We start from the raw sequence: 17,801 nt of genomic DNA on the forward strand, positions 1-17,801 counted from the left end.
AAATTTCAGAACACGAACAAGAAAATTTGTTTTGGTACTAAAACATATGGTTGTTGTTCTACATGTCCCTATATAAATCCTACAAACACCTTTTATATAAGAAAAAGGAAATACAATGTAAAGGGCTGTTATTCATGTAATACATCCAATGTGGTCTATTTAGTACAGTGTAACCAGTGTCCAGCTTATTATGTTGGAAAAACTAGTAAACCTTTTAAAAGACAAATTTACAAACACATTTTAGATATTAGAAATAAAAAAGTCCACAAATGCACTTTATAGACATGTGGAAAAGTTTGGTAATCACAATTTAAATTTTTTAATTATTGAGCAAGTCAAAAAGATTTACAAGGGTGGATTATGGATGAGCACTTTGACAGGAGTGAGTTGAGATGACAAATTATTCTTAATGCCTACAACCACCCTGGATTAAATGATGGTTGTTCCATTACCCCCCTATTAAAGCTTATACATTATGGCATAAGGTGACATCAATGTTATAATTTTATATAATAATACATTTAGATATGAAATATTTTATAGGAATATTTAAACAGACTATTTATGATGTTTATACACAGTATTAACTTTATATTTTTAAGTGTATGTAACTTTAAGTTTTAATCAATTAACAACACCATGTGATTTTGAATAGGGGTATATACTGGGAGTTTTTTAAGTGTGAATTTGTTGTTCTGATGAAGTTTTGTTAAACAAAGGTGCTTAACAACTGTTAATAAAGTGTGGTTCAACATTCTTACTGGTTCTGTTTCTTTTGGAGGTTGCTATTCAAACCCACGATCACACATTTACCAGGAATGAAATTCAAACCTTTGCCTGCCTATGTAATTATTGCTATTACACTGACATGCATTTATCACACATGCCACAGAGCCAGTAGAGTGAAGCTTGTCTTATGGCTCTCCTAAGGTGAGCAACATTACCATCCTTTGTAATGTATAGCACTGTGCAGTGTATTTAGAGAATTGGGCCTCGGAATGCTGTCTCCTACAAATATGCATACTCACTCACACTTGCAAACACATACACACACATACTAACATATGTCAGAGCTCAGAGGGTAAACCACACCTGTCTACTCATTGGTGGAACAGTGTTATGTTGGCAATGCAAGATCAAGGTAGACCATAAGGTGAAGGATGCCACAAGGTACCTTTACAGTGCAGTACAGCAGCAGCCCTATAGCACTGGGGGGTGTAGTGGTTGAGAAGGTCCTCAAAGTATTTTCAACTACAAGTTTACAAACTCACAAACACTGTTATACTCAGTAATGCATACAGACACATTTGTCAGTACTGAGGTCCATTGGTGCATGTGTCCCTGGGTGTGTACCAGGCTAATGTCCATGGACATATGAGAAGAGTAGGGCATGTGAGTACACTGGTATCATGGTACCTGACATTTGTCACATACCATCTATCGACTACTGCCACTTGTGTGATCCCCAGGGTGACAGTTATATTCACCATCCACTCATCTGGATTTCTCTTGAAGAGGGACAGTAAGGTGCTTTGATTGACATGTATGCAACATATATTGCATAACGTGGCCATTGTCTGGGTTATGGACCTGTCCCCAAACATGTTCTGCTGAATGTGGTAATGCGGTTGCAGTATCCATGGCATGTGGTGCATACGGATTGTGGTTTCCTAGCTGTGGCATCTGTAACACACCTGGGAAGACATGGTATTGTCAGTCAAGCAGGAACTGCCTGTAAGTAGGCAAGATGTGACCAGGAACACTCAGAGGGTTTGGGCTCTTTCCATATCAGACTGGTGTTTCATACCTAGAGTCATACATGTCAGGTACACTTGCAGCCTACCCAGTTGTTGAAGGTTTCTACTGAGTTACATGGCAAATGGGTCACTAGAGCTGCTGATTGGACTAATGAGCAGGGAGTAGAGGAAGACATTGACCTCTTCATTCCTGGATGACACACCCTTAGTTATGCAATGTGCCACATGGAAGGCCTTTCTGTCCACAGTGGCAGTGTGGTGGTCAAAAGAGAGGTTGCTGTCAAGCTGTGTTCACAGACCTCTTATAAGGACATCTGTCTTCATTGGACTACCACCAATGTGGTCATTTTTGGACAACACATTGATTCAACAAGGGATTGGGACACATTTTTTGACAATGAGACTAAGGCCAGTGTTCTGACAACAGGTAGAGGTGTCAACGGTAACTTTATGCAGGATGTTAACATAATGTGGGGATGTAAACAGACCCCCCCCAATTAGCAACTATCTGCAAACATTGCTAACCACAATTCAATCCTGTTGGGCTGGATATCAGAGCCACACACAACACACAAGACTGGACACAGGACAGGAACCTGTGGTACTCCACAAATGATTGTTTGGCAGTCTGACACAACTCATGACCATTTTGCAGTCTGACATGTAGTCCACTTCTTTCACACTGTGAGATCCATATGTGAGCCCATTTGCAGACCACTTAGTGATATAGGGATTAATGAACAAATGAATGTGTTTGTCTACGATTCCTGAGTGTGGAATTGTATCACAGGACTACAAGGGCCACATATCTTGTTTTGGACTCCATATTGTTCTATAGTAATATCACATGACAGATTATAGGACTGAAGAGTGTCCACAGCTACCACAAAAGTGGTCCCTGTACAGTGGACATTTGGTAGTTTGCTAGGTGGACCACACAAAAGTGTAACAAAACCCACCCCCAATAGATATGGATCACAATGTTAATGACCCAACCACAGGCAGAGACACACACACACACTTGCCAGGACCGAGCTTCAAAGCCTACCTAACTAGTTTACTGCACTATAGTATTAAATATTTATTACATGCGGCACGACACTTACATAGTTGAGTGCTGTCCAAAGTATCTTTAAAGGTGAGTGACATCAGCCTGAGGATAAAGGAGGGGAAAGGGAAGTGTAGTAACTGCCAATGGGCTCACAATCACATCTCTACAATTACAGACACGTTCACACAAACAAACACACTTTTACATTTACCAGGACTGAGATTAGAACTCCTACCTAACAAGTTTACTGCACTATAGTATTATGCATTTGTCAGACACGCCATGAAGCTTACATATTTAAGAGTTGTCCACAGGTATCCTTAACGGTGAGTGACATCAGCAGCAGTGATAACAGAGGGCAATGTAAAAAGGAGTATGTGGGCATGGCCTCAAAATCATTAACCTATGAACACACACACAAACAGGCACATCTTTCCATTTGACAGGACTGTGATTAGGATTGCTACATAAATAGTTATTGGTACTCTACTGTTACACAGTTATCAGAAGTATAACAGAGCCTATAGGGCCGAGGGCTAACAAAAGGAATTTGTACAGTGACTGACTGCAGCACATGTTCTGATATTGGGTAATGGGATGTGTACTGGGTGGGGATGGAGTAAAATAGCAATCCCCACATGCACACAATTGCCAGGACCGAGATTTGAAACCCTACCGATCTATTTATTTGATTTAGGAAGTTATGGATTTATTGCCTGCGCTATTGAACTTACAGACTTAAGCCTTGTCTGAAGGTACATCTAAGATGACATACATCAGCAGATAGTGTAGAGTGGAACTATGGGATGTGTACTGGGTGGGAAAGGCTTCACAATGGTACTGTCTCTCTCATTGTCTGTGTCTCTCTTCCCCATGTGTATGTGTGTGTGTATGTTTGAATTATTATTGTATGTTGGCCTTAGATATATGTGCGTATCATACAAAACAGATGGGGACTTACCACATATCTGTCACCTACAGCTGGCTGTGGGTTTTCCTGTCCAGTGTGTGTGTGTGTGTGTGTGTGTGTGTGTGTGTGTGTGTGTGTGTGTGTGTGTGTGTGTGAAGACCAAACAGTTTACATTTTGGTGTGTGTGCACAGACATCTGCAGATAACAGATATCTATGGTCCACTGTGATGTCAGACATGGGCTTGTAGGAGCATGCCCAGTAAGACCTTCTATATTGAGTGTGGGGATCCATTCTCTAAGTGTAGGGGCATGCCCAGTATGAACTTCTATATTGCTTGTGAGAATCCATTCCAGGGAGAGTTGTACTCCATTCCATGGTTTTGTGCACTACAGCTACACCTAGCAAGCTATTTTTGCAGGATATCTGTAGATAGGTTGCCAATATGGAGGTACAATTGGTCCAAACATGGGGGGGGGGGATACTGTGTGTAATTACATTTCCTATTACTGTCTGTGTTGCTTGTGTAACATGTTCTGTTTTAGCATAGACTGTTGGACATATGTTCTGTTTTACAGTGTAATATATTGTGTCATCAACTACTGACAGATATCATTGTTTGCTCACAGTTATTTACCAGGGAAATATAAGAGCAATGCCTCAGAGATCAGTATTGTGAGGCAAGGACTAGACATTGTAGCACAATCCTACCATTGTGGAGGGGTAGCTATAGACAATTGAGTCATGGGTCTGTGTAAATGACCCAGCACCTTGGTGCTAAGCTGGCTGGGTATCCCCTTCCTGTGCATTTCTCAACTTAACTGAATGGCCATATTCTGCTGTGGGCATACCTCTCAGTTGTACAGATTTGGAAAGGTTATCCAAAGGCAGGACTCGTATATCTGGTGGATTTCCCTTCACATTGTTGTTTACAAGCAGGTTTGTGGTTATGCATTCATGGGTCTGCAGTCAGGGGGAAGTATGAGCAAACATTTGAGTTTCAGACTTCATACACTCCATAATATCCATGCATTTATGCCTCCCCCTCTGTAATTATATCCTTTTCCCACCAGTATGGTAGCAATATCTCAGATGTATTTCTAAAGTTTGACCTTTATTACAGCAGTATTTATGTCTTGGTCAACAATTCTTTCACTAGGACATGGAGAGGCATGCTACTGGCATTTGTTAGCATGGCCTTGGATTTGTTTTCTGCTTAATGTGTTATGTTTTTATTTAGGAGCCTATGACATTCTGTATGATGGAACTTTGGTGAAGCATATGATGACACTATGGGTGAGCCATGGGCATTTGCCAGAGGCCTGTAGGCCACATGAGAGTGAAGCAGGCCACTGCATTTTGTCACTCATATGTTACCAGGCTGCAAGCCAGTGGATTTCCCTGGGGTGATGTGGGCAAGTGGATGAGGTGTTCCTGGCAATCCTTCTAGTTCATAGTGATGCATCAGTCTGGATGTGTCCAGGGTGCTACCTACAGCTAGGGACACACCTGCATCAGACAACATGTCAGCTTGCGGCATCCTGCTTGTATTCCATAAAAGAAGTGTGCTGATTCTGTAATCATTCACAACAGCAAGGATATGACTGATGAAATACCTGTGGCTGTTGTGGGGGTTGGACTGAGTGTGTGTGATATGGAAGCTTATGGCACCTGACTCACAGATATGACTAAGACCTTTTCCTTCTCCTGTCTTGTATGTGGACATCAGCAGTGTCTCATTACTTTATAACTGTGGTTTATGTGGGCTGCCAGTGATTGGGCAGACAACCAGAATTTCATATTAGACAGACAACTAATGTGATGCTAACCTCTATATTTAATTCCAAAGGTGTGTGCAGTTCATAGTTATTTTCTAAGCACTGCATAAGAGTTCTTCCACCTTTGTACTCTTTCTATGTATGAGCCCCTGTTCATAGCCTGTCCAGCTTTCTGACAGTAACACATATTGACATCTGGACAGTGAGTGTGTACAACTAGTAACATAGGTTCACAGGTAGGTACTAGGCTATTGGCCCAAGGGCCTATATAAGCCTAGCCAATAAGGTTCCCTGGCTTACACCACCCAAGAAAATTATTTTCCTGTGCCACTGTTGAGCAGAGACACAGAAGTGATCCCCGGGGTGTATTTCCTATTTCCCATTCACTCATCAAGATTTTTCTTGAAGAGTGCTAATGAAGAACTTTGCTTGACATAGATGGGTAGCCTGTTCCAGAGTATGGGAAGTCTCTGGGACAGGAATCTATCCCTCCAGCATGTCCTGTTTATTGTGGTGACAAGGTATGGGTCCCAAGAGCGTGTAGCTCGGAGGGACTGGGATTTCTTTAGGTGTAGCATGTCCAACAGCTCTGGGTTTGACATAGCTTTATATGTTAGGCAGAGATCACCTCGGAGTAGGCAATATGCTATGGGGTAAAGCTGGAGTTTTTTGAAATGGTCAGTGTAGGGCATTTGTTTGAGGCCAGTAATCCTCTTTGTGAGATACTTCTGTGGCCTTCCCAGCTGCTGTAGATGTAGCTAAGAAGCAGATTGGTTGGCACTGCAGTTGTTGGAACATGGCCCTGTCAAATACAGTACTGTACCTAGGCCACTGAGACACATTATAGTGGACATACACCAATTATCATGTTGATTGGGACAGTTCAGGCAATCTGTGCTCCACTGATATTACTCTACAAACTCACATGTTACTGCCATTTATAGATTGGGTTGGGTGGGCACACCTGACAACTTTCCACATTTGCACTGACTCCACTGGTATTTCAGTTATAACTCTGTTTGCTTCCATTTAGTTTTGTATTGTACCCTTTCTTGCTGATTGGAGGCATATCTGTGGAGTACTCAAGTTAGATTGTAATGGCATACATGTCAGTTTCAGACATCTTACTCTTCAGAGCTATACTGCAACTGCCAGACCTGTTGTAGAATGTCTGTGTAGGTCTGTAGGGGGGCTGTTCACCATTGCCAACATTTGTGAAGCATTGCCAGTCCTTTATTTCCGGTCGTCTACACCTGTCCTGTTGGGTGAGGCTGAGGGGTAGGAATGGAAATGCTCATTGACATCCATATGTGTGACCTGTGGACACCCACAGTTAGTCGAGCCACCACATGTACTGCAGCGGGAGTTGTCACCCTGAGTACTACTGCCTAGTGTGGGGACAACAGTATTGGTTATGGATTTCATGCTGTCCCACATAGCTGTCAGCTATCTGCTGCTATCTCATTTGGCCAACCGATTCACTTTCATGCTTGCATCCATATATAACTATAGATATAACTATCAGAATATAGTACTCCAGTCAGTAATTGATAGTAAGGGTGACATACCTTGTGTCTGGGGTGGTTTTGAGAATGGTGCTGGAGGGCTGACTATGTGGGACCCACACGGTACACTCTCTATACATGGTAAAGTACAGGTAGTGTCATGTTTGGCATCCCTTCTACTGTATGTGCGAGTCAGAGAGAGGTATCAGTCCTTGGGTACCTATAGTGTCAGTGTGTGTGCTATGCGTTGCCTCTTTGCCAAGGCATAGGCATACTGGACATGCCACTGTCTGCCTCTAGTGGCAGGCTCAGGAAGTTCCTCCTCTAAGTCCCTCTGTGCCTGTGGTGACCTTGGCAATGATGGTGGGCTGTGTGTCCCCTCCCCATGTTGTTATACATACTGTGTAGCATGGCACATACTGTGAACATTTGTCCACATGTAGCTGAAGAGTACTGCAAGGCTCCACCGGATATGTCAAGGCAGTGGAACTGTGACTTGAGCATCCCAAACACACACTCTATAATGATCCTGGTTTGTGCATGTGCCTCATTATGGCATTCTTGTTCGGGGGTGTGTGCACTTCTGATGGGTGTCATCAGCCATGGCTCCAGTGCATAACCAGCTTCCCCCACTAGATGGCCAATTGGGATGTCCCCCCTGGTAAACCCCTGATACAGCTGTGAGGAATTCCAGATGTGGGAGTCATGATAGCTTCCAGAGCTGCCAGCACACACTTGCATGATAATGCCCTGGGCATTGCACACAACCTGGCAGTTGATGGAAGGCAAGCACTTGTGGTTGATGTAGACCGTACCCTGCTCACCAGGTGGTGCTTTGATGTGGATGTGCATGTGGTGTATGGCATCCAGTACCTGCGGGTATTCAGCTACATGGTGGAAGAGACACATATTGCTGGTGAATTCCTCACAGGTGTTAGGGAAGTGGATGTGTTCACGGACATGTGGTAGCATAGCATCCAGGAACTGATGGAGTACTCTGGATGCAGATGCCTGTGACACCCCCATGATATCCTCAGTAGGGGGTTGGAGAGTACCTGTAGCTAGTATTCTTAAGGCTACACATACCTTAGTATCCATTGGGATGGGTTTCCCTCTGTTTGTTCTATATGTGAGGCAATGCCGGCACAGCTCCACAATTTGCTGATGTATGTCCCTGTCCACTCTGTAATGCTCTACAATCTCCAGGGGTCATTTGACCCCAGACCAGGCACAAGACAAGGAGGTGGAACTCTCCTTCTGTTGAAGTCAGACTTAAGTATCCATCTACTTGTTCAAGGAAATCAGACAAAAATAATCATTCTAATTGGCTGCTTGTATCCATTCCCTCCCAAAAGAATACCATATTACACTTGCTGTAGCTTATCTATCTCCTCACATCCCAAACTAACTAACATACTAAAATAATTAATTTCCTCCACAAATAATATCAAAAATCTTGTTATACTTGGAGACTTCAATCTCAACCTGTTCAATCCCATTTTCAAGTGACCCAAACACTCTTCTGATAGAATTCAACCTCACCCAGCTCATGTCTCCACCTTCTAGGCTCAACCTCAACACACCTTGCACTCTCTCATAGATCTCATATTAACTATTAAACTTTCTTTTATCTTGAGCATCACCATCAATCCACCATCTTTCAGTGACCACTGTCCTATTAGTTTTCATATCCAACATCCATATTTAAACATATCGCGAAAACTCATATCTTTCTGTAATAAATCACAGAGCAGCATTATTTGATTATTCGGTTGGTCAGTGCTAAACAATTATTGCTAAGCTCCTCAAAAAAAAAAAAAAAAAAAAATAGAACAATGCTTTTTGGCACCAAGAAAAAGCTCACTTCTGTCACCAGGCCTCTAACAATCCTTTATCATCTTAAGAATACTATTGAAAATGTCACTTCATTCAAATACCTATGGATTTGGTTGGACCCCTTCCTAAATTTTCAACCCCAGCTGGACTACACATGCAAAAAAAGTAACTCTCCTCTGTTCTGGGCTAATAGAGTCTCCCCTTTCTATCCAGATCATGTAGAAATGCTATAGGTAAAGGTATATTACTGGCTCGGCTAGAATATTACTTCCATCTAATTGCTGCAGCCTCTAAAATAAATGTATCCACCATTCAGTCTATCTAAAAATGCCATTTGCAGATTCAGCTGTCTCTCCTTTAGAAATGGGCATCACTGCAAAACCATTGAAAAGCTATCTGGTTACCTGTAAAACGATGTGCTGACTTTCTAATTGCCTCTCAGCTATTTAAACTTACCAAGAAAGATCATTTTGCTTACTCCATTTTCCAGTCAGAAATAAAAATACATTTCAAAACTGTAGGAAATGCAACTGCTGTCTCTCTAGTTATATAATTTGGCCTCTTCATACTCTTCTTCCCTCCATATATCTTACTCTGACTTTGCATTTGATTGTGATTCTTTCCATGTGCCAACTGTGATTTGCACTCTGTATGCCTGTGTACATTGTGTTTTATCTGTCACTCTATATATAATGTCATTTTACTATTGCCTTTACAACTTCAAGCCAATTATTATATTCACTTTATATATAACATATGTATGGTAGTGCTGCGGTAGCATTGTCGCCTCACAGTAAGACGCTGTCTGGTTCGATTTTCAGCTAGAGTGTCTTCTGCATGGAGACATGCATAAATGGGTGTACCTTCGTTGAAGGTTGTGTGTCAGGGATGGCAACTCGGCATGTAAAAATCAACTGCCAATCATTAGCAGACCAGAGTTCTGCTGTGGCAACCCCTAACCAGAAAAAGCCGAAAGACACAGCAACATATATTGTCTTTTGTCATTCACTCTGCATATACTGACATGTATCTGTTGTGTTTGCCCTGGGCTGAGACTGAAATAGGTCCAATGGGATCAGTGTTCTACTCCCGTTAAGTTCAATATAAAAAAATAAAATCAAAATAAATTTGGTGCAGCAGTTCTAACTCTGACAGAGTCATGCTCTCCTACATCAGCTGAATGCTTTCTTTAGACTGCTATTCTTGGACAAAGAGTTTAAAGATAGTGAGATGCTGATCATACATGATGACTAATGGCAACATGCAACTAACAAAGTAGATTATGAGACTGATTCCAGCCTGGCAACCACAAAACTGGCCTGTCCTTGGGAAGCAGAAGCAGAGATCTTAGGGAAAGTTGACAGTTCACTCTTCAGTCTAACATTCTCATCTTTGACTATGGTCAAGGGCTATGGGCAGTGAGTGAATGAATGAATAAGGCCACATGTCACAGTGGCAGAAATTAGGTTTCTCTGCGGGATCACTGGGCTTAATCTTTGGAACAGAACTAGGAGGTCAGAGATCCAAGACAGCCTCACATTAATGCCACTGGTCTGTTTTACCAAGTGAAGCTTCATGAGATGATTTAGATTTTCTTATAGGGATTCCCACTGGATCATTCTCACTGCAGTTGTACTAGGAATGGCCAAGTAGAATGAGTCTTTGTGGCAGGCCATTGTCATGGTGATGCAATTATGTCATGAAATGGGTACAGGAATGCTTAGGATTTCTTATCATGAGCAGGAGTCTGTAAGTGTGGACAGGAACATCTGGTGTGCCTCCCTCCATCTCCTGTCACTATGACCATGATAAACTTAGGGAAAGGAAATCAATTGAAGTGAAGAATTTAGAGTATAGACTTTAACGTCAGCATAGATTTCCACCTTTATACTTTACACAATCATTACTACATTGTCTGTGTAACTCTTTTTGACTCCAGAGTAATGCTGTTGCTTATGTGCACAGAGTAAAAAGTAACTTAAATGCCACATTTCCATAGAAGAGACAAGTACCCTCACTTTTGCACTGTTATTCTAAGATTGTATTACAAAACAAATTCAATTCAAATGCCAGAATCAAATTCCAGCTTGATCTTGCTGTGAGCAAATTATTTAAAAGATCTGTATTAAAATATGAAACAACTAAATATGCACTTGGTATGACCCAGAAATGCTCCTGCTTAGGTGCGCGCAGTATAAATTCTTCAATTAAATATTTTAGTTGTTATTTAGTGCTATATTTTGTTAACTGAGATGGCCTTACAGGATATTACCAATTTACAGAGGTGTACTAGAAATACAATAAAACTATAATGAAATTGTATATAATGCTGAGTAATAGGACCAGTCTTAACTCATTGACATCCCAGCAACTGTGGGATGTCACACCTCTAACAGCCTACTTTTCTAAAAAAAAAAAAACAAGTCAGAAAGCAGAAACCAAGCAGAAAGAAATATTATGTGATCAGACAATACTACAAAAGTTTATTTAGCAAAATGTATGCCACAGATTAATAACAGTCAGTGTCTTCATGGTCTATACATCAATGCTGTCATACAAGCAATGCAAATAAAAAAAAAATCCAGAGATATATATTTCTGTAAAAATGAACTAAGAGATTTGCACTATTTTTAATAATGAAACACCTGAATATTTAAATGAGACTGTTTTGGTATGCAAAAAAAGTTTCAGAGAATTTAAACTTTAATTTATTGTGGGTGATAAATCACTTCATCTTATGATGTTAACTGTAAAACTATATTGCTACCTTCATTTTTGTATCCAGAATTATATCATCCCCAGAACAGTATACTATGAAGCATGTTTATTTGCAGAGCTTGTAAACATAGTATTTCTATTACTAATAAAAAAAGGTCTAATCGAATGAATACATGTATAAATGATAAGCTTTTACAAGTACTGTACCAGGAATTCAAGAATATTTCCATATTACCAGTGGATTATAATCTTATATTACTTATACAGGTATGTAAAATAACTCCAATGATTGCATTACATTTCAGAGTTTAGATATTGTAATAGATGGGTTTTGATGACTTCTGGGAAGTGTAAAGTTGTGATAATGTTCTCTCAGGATAAACTGGCATGGCAGTAGAAACGATTAATGGCACAATATGTGGCAGAACTATGAGTTATCCTGCTATACCAAAATACTTGGAAGTATTGGTTATTTAGTTAAGTTCTATGTCAGAACATAGACAAGGCATTGATAGCTCAATTCTGTGAGTAAACAATGAATCAAACTGAAGGATGGGACGTGAACAGATATATGTATCACTGTGTTGAGTGAGGAGAGAAGGCACTGAAACAGATAAAATAATCTGTCATTACTGGAGCAAAACAACTTTTTTATTTGAGAGAGATGTGAATAAAGTCTGTATTTCAGTCTCCAACTTCAAAGACTTAGACTGGGACTTGCGATGGGATGCAATACATAGAGTAAAAAATCAACACAGCTAAACCAGGAATTCAAGCTGCTGTTGAAGAAATGACAACTCTGATTACTGCTGCTACACACAATGAAAAACAAATAATTGTGATGGAAGTGAACACAGTAACTGGATTTGCTTATTTACTGCTGTATTTTATTACTTCAGCATGCAGCATTTGTTATGAAATATAATGTAATTTATCAGAAAGAGATGTCTTTTTGTTTGTTTTGCTTGTATGATATAGTTGTTATAAGCTGCTTTTGTTTTATCAAGTGTTCTGCACTGTGGTAGAATAAAGCATCTTTGCAAACTTCCTATCTTTAATGTTTTAACCAATTATAGGCAGCATGAAATGTTTGCCTAGATACAAAAAACAATACTTACCAAAGCCATCTTTTTTCAAGTATATTTATTATTGTTTTTAACAGATGTAAACCTATAAACAAATGATATTGCATGACATTGTGCTGATAATCTAATAATATTCGAACATGTATTTTTTTAACAGCTGTCCAAATAAGCAAGACAGTACTATAGCTGTTGTGGAAAATGGATTATCCCTGCAAGGAAGGTTCTCTGTGCAAATGTTTAAGTTTGTTGGGAATTATCCAGAAGTTTACCTACACTGTGAAATAAGCCTCTGTGATATAACTGTTGGATCATGTGTGCCGGTAAGGTGTTCTTCTTAAATACATATTTTCACAAAAAAAAATGAAAAATTATTTTTTGCCATTAAAGAGCTCTCTAATGATAGAGATCATATTGACAGGTTTGCTCTGGCATGAGATCTTCAAACCCTGAAAACAGCAACAATAATGTGACTATCTCAATAGGACCAATTCGGAAACGTCAACTTTCTACTGAAGGTAGTGTAAAATTTTTCTTTAAAAAAATACAGCACTATTTTCTTTTTTTTTTAAAACAAGTTTATTGTTTTTAACATACAAGAGAAATATCATAACAATTTTATACAAGTAATTAAAATAGATATGATTATAACATTCAACAAAATAACCAAAGTATTTACAAAGACATCCACTACAATCAGATCAATTAATTAAACTAAAATACCATGCTATTGAAGTTAAGATTTTTTTAACAAGTTTTGTAAATTATCCCATACAATATAATAAGATGTTTTTCTAGTAGTTCTTGATTTTATTGTCATCAATTCCATATGGCACACTATAGTCATAACATTTTTAAATTCATTGAACAAAGGAGGTGTATCTGAAATCCAATTTCTGGTTATTATTTTTCTAGCCACTGCTAGAATAGACCATAACAAGGGAAGCTTAACCTTTTTAACACTTTGAGGTACAGGTGTGTTGAATAATATAAGAGATTTAGAAATAATGAAATTATCTGTAAAAAGAGCCTGCAAAAATTCATTAATTGACTTCCAATATTCTTTCAATTTTATACAGTCATAAAACATATGAGCCCAGTCAGCATTAATTTCTACATTACATCTTTTACATAGATTATCTTTATTATTTATTTTATTCATCATCGAAGGTGTATAAAATGATCTATGTAAAAATTTCCATGTAAAAAGTCTCCAGACAATGGAAGACGTAGTTTTATAGGCAGATTCCAATATATATTGTTTATCTTGTTGATTTGGTGGGTCACTATTAATGGAAATGAAATAATTCCAGTAGGTATCTACACTGTAAAAAGTTTCTTGTCTGATAATTTTATGTATGTATGAAAGCTTACCTTTATCAGAAACTTTATGTTGTAAATTTAATATCAAGTAATCAATCAGTGTTGGGATAGATTCTTTAACTGTTATAGACATTAGATCAATTTTATCAATGAGATGTTGTCTAAAGGTCTGAACTTCCAACCAGCAAGTTTCTCTTAGATCAAATTCTTGTTTTAAGAGATCTAGATTTTTAACTTTATTATCAGATATCAACTGATACCAGTACTTTAGATCATTATCTGTAGCTAAATGAGTTCCTTCAGAAGTGGATGACAAAAGCATACCCCGAGTATACATTATAGGGAATATAATAAAATTCCATTCCTTATATTTAGGATGCATGAATACAAAGTTACGATAACTAATAATAATGTTTAATGGGTAACTAACTATATATTTAGGTGTAATAGGTGAAGTACAAAATTCTTTTAGTAACCATAGCATGGAGTTATTTACAATCATATTTTTATGTGTTAAGGAGATTTTCATGAAGTGAATACTAATTAGCTCCCAGTAATCTTTCCATTTTGCAACATATGACTGATCTATTAACAAAGTAATAACTTTTACAATAGAAGAGATAGTATATAAATTAAAGTCTGGAAAAGAAATACCCCTTGAGACCAGCTATTAGTATGTTTCTTTAATGCAATCCTAGGTCTATTAGGTGCCCATAGGAAATGTAACATTAGTGTATTCAATTTCTTGATAATTATTTTTGTAGGTGGGAGTATTATTGATTGTATTAAGTATAATATCTTGGGGAATATTATCATTTTAATAATTGTAAGTCTCTCTTCCATAGTAAAAAAACATATTATTCCAGGTATTGAAAAGATTTTGTATATTAAGAAGACAGGTATTATAATTATTATGTATAATAGATTTAATATCTTTAGTTAATATTATACCTAGATAAGTTATCTGACCTGAATTGGGTACATATTTAGTAAAATCACTAATGAGTACATTTTTTGTGTGTATATAGGTAGTATTTTAGTTTTTTCTTCATTGAAAATTAAACCAGAAATACTTTTAAAATTCATCATTTTATCAAATAGAGAATGCATAGAAGAATTAGATCCTGCTGATGTAATTAGAACATCATCTGCAAAGAGTTGAATTTTAGATGTTGTATTTTCATCTATTTCAAATCCCTCTATGTCAGTACTGTTTCTGATCAAATTAGCCCAAGGCTCCATTATTAAAGTGAATAATAGTGGAGAGAGTGGACACTGTTTGTACCTTTAAAATGGGTATTTTTTGTGAGACATATGTTCCTAATATAAGCCAATGTTCCTTTGTATAGATGCTCAATTAGATTTACAAATGCATCTAACAAGTAGTCCCAACTTACTGAATCAAATGCTGAACTTATATCAAGACAAATAAGTGTTAAATCTTTCTTTTCCTATTTGCAAAATCAATTAATGTTAGAGTTCTCCTTATAATATCAAAGTATTTATATTTACAATGAAGCCTGTCTGAGTCTATATCTATAATGCCAGGGATGATTGTCTTCAATCTATCAGCAAAAATACTCATAAACATTTTATAATCAACATTAAGTAATGAGATGGGTTAGATATGAGTACATCTAGTTGGGTCTTTATTAGGTTTTAAAATTGGCGTAATAAATGTATATTGCCAAGTTGGGGGGGGGGGGTTATTAGCTCCTTTTGGGCCAAAAAAAAAACCTTATTATATTAATGAGTATACTTTTTTAGAAATAATTTTATATATCTGTATAATAGCATCATTACCTGGTGCTTTGTTTGATTTAAGCTTGTTTATTTGTGTAACAACCTCTGTATATGAAATACTTTTATCCAATAGTTTAATCTGTAGTTTATTAAGTTTTTATTCATGTTTGTGGTTATAAATTCCTTTATTTTATCTTTAGGTTCCATGTTAATGTTATTATGATTAATTTTGTGAAAGTGATTTCTAAATTCATCTAGTATTTCTGGTAGACTAGAAACATTCTTCTTTTTCCTTAGAGAAAATTTCTTTGATATGATTTTGCTTATTCAACCTTTTTGTTTTTTTTTAGTCTATGTGTAAGTTGGGGGGGCTTATGAGTAAGACAAAAAAGTTATTTTAACTTTATGAGTTAAAATTTCTTTGTATTTCTCATTTAGTTTGTTTATTTCTTCAATGACTTTCTTATCCATAATATTTGCTTTATTATTATGTTTATAAGAGTCTAATTTACTTTGAATATCTAACAATTCCTTATCCCAAGATTTCTTTTTATTATTATACCATCTGATACTTTGTCCATATAGATATGATTTTAAAGCATCCCAAACATAAACAATGGAGACTTCAGGAGTATTATTTATGTCTAGAAAATGTTGTACTTCTGAAAGTATATATTCTTTATAGTCTTTTAGTTGAGTTAAGTATGCTGGTATCCTTTTGATCTGAACATTGTGAGTATTTTTTATCATTAACTCAAAAACAATTGAATTATGATTAGATATAGGACATGAAATGATTTTAGAGTTAATTAATTCTGTTACAATGTGGTTAGAAATAAAGACTCTATCTATTTTTGAATAAGTTTTGTATCTGTTAGAAAAAAGGTGTGTGGTAATGATTTTGAGTCTATCTGATTATTAATATCATTTAAATGATAAGAATTAGCAAAATCCTTTAAATGTTTTGCATTAGATGTAATTTTCCTTTTCCCTATAGTAGTAGTATCATTTTCATGTAGTATACAATTAAAGTCACCAGCTAAAATAATATCTCCTATAGAGAATGATATGATCTTATCAAGATGGTATTTCACTGTATTAATACCAATTCCAGGTATCCAATATACATTGATTAATGTATAAGTCTTCCCATTAATTTGTATTGTAACCATACAAAACATTCCTTTATCATCTTGATAAGACTTAATAGTTTTAGGAATGGGCATACTTTTATTCAATAAAATAGCCACTCCTCTTTTTTTCTGAGTGTGCTCTGAACTAACCAATACTGTATATTTGTTTGTGGCTAATTTATCAATATCTTTTTTCAGGAGATGTGTTTCTTGAAGGAAGACTAAGTTGGCCTTATGTAAATTAATGTATCTTATTAGGCTTGCCCTTTTACACGGATTATTCAGTCCATTAATGTTTAAAGAAATTCCTTTTAGAGAAGTCATTTGGCATTTTTAAAACATAAAACACTTATGATCAAAATAACAATTAACAAAATAAGTAATGTTATACCTCCTCCTTTAGGTGTACCTTTAGATATAGCTGTATTTATTGAATCTCTTATGGGATTTTGTATAAGATTCAATTTTGTTTGTAGTGACAATGAGCTTACAAAATGTATTGTGGATGTCAGAACTATATACATACAACAGTGAACAAGAGAAAATAATGTAAGGATTAAACCTTGCACCCAGCCTGGAGTTAAAAACTCCAACTTAGAGTAGTACATACTACTCAAGTTAACCCCCTACCCTAAGCAGCAGTACCTCAGCTGCCACCTTATCAATTTAATACTAGTTATTATTAACTTAAATTAACAACTTTCAATTAGATTATCTGGTAAGACAAAACTACACATTTGATAAATCAGCATCATATAAACTAAGAGAAACTTTTAAAAACTATTCATACTACTATATACATCTATTTAATATAATACATTTATAGTCAAATAGCATTCAAATAAACTTGATATTAGGAACCAAGAAGAGAAAGAGAAATAAAAGATGTGAGAGAGGGAGAGAGAGTGAAAAAAAGAAAAAAAAAAAGGGAGAGCATACCTACATATTAATTTATTCAAAGTTTGT

General features: G+C 36.9%; 1 protein-coding gene across 1 annotated transcript in view; it reads left to right on the plus strand.

The window, feature by feature from the left end:
• Positions 1 to 14,132, plus strand: part of LOC122816198 — a 402,987-nt gene extending 388,855 nt beyond the window's left edge. Inside the window, exons 15-17 of the mRNA XM_044088949.1 lie at positions 12,797 to 12,959; positions 13,058 to 13,159; positions 14,127 to 14,132. Of these exons, the coding sequence (XP_043944884.1) occupies positions 12,797 to 12,959; positions 13,058 to 13,159; positions 14,127 to 14,132 (271 nt within the window). The remainder of the gene's footprint in view (positions 1 to 12,796; positions 12,960 to 13,057; positions 13,160 to 14,126) is intronic.
• Positions 14,133 to 17,801: the final 3,669 nt, after the last annotated feature.

This window comes from Protopterus annectens, chromosome 12.part0, assembly GCF_019279795.1.
Source record: "Protopterus annectens isolate FY-2018-M chromosome 12.part0, PAN1.0, whole genome shotgun sequence".
NCBI lineage: Eukaryota > Metazoa > Chordata > Ceratodontiformes > Protopteridae > Protopterus > Protopterus annectens.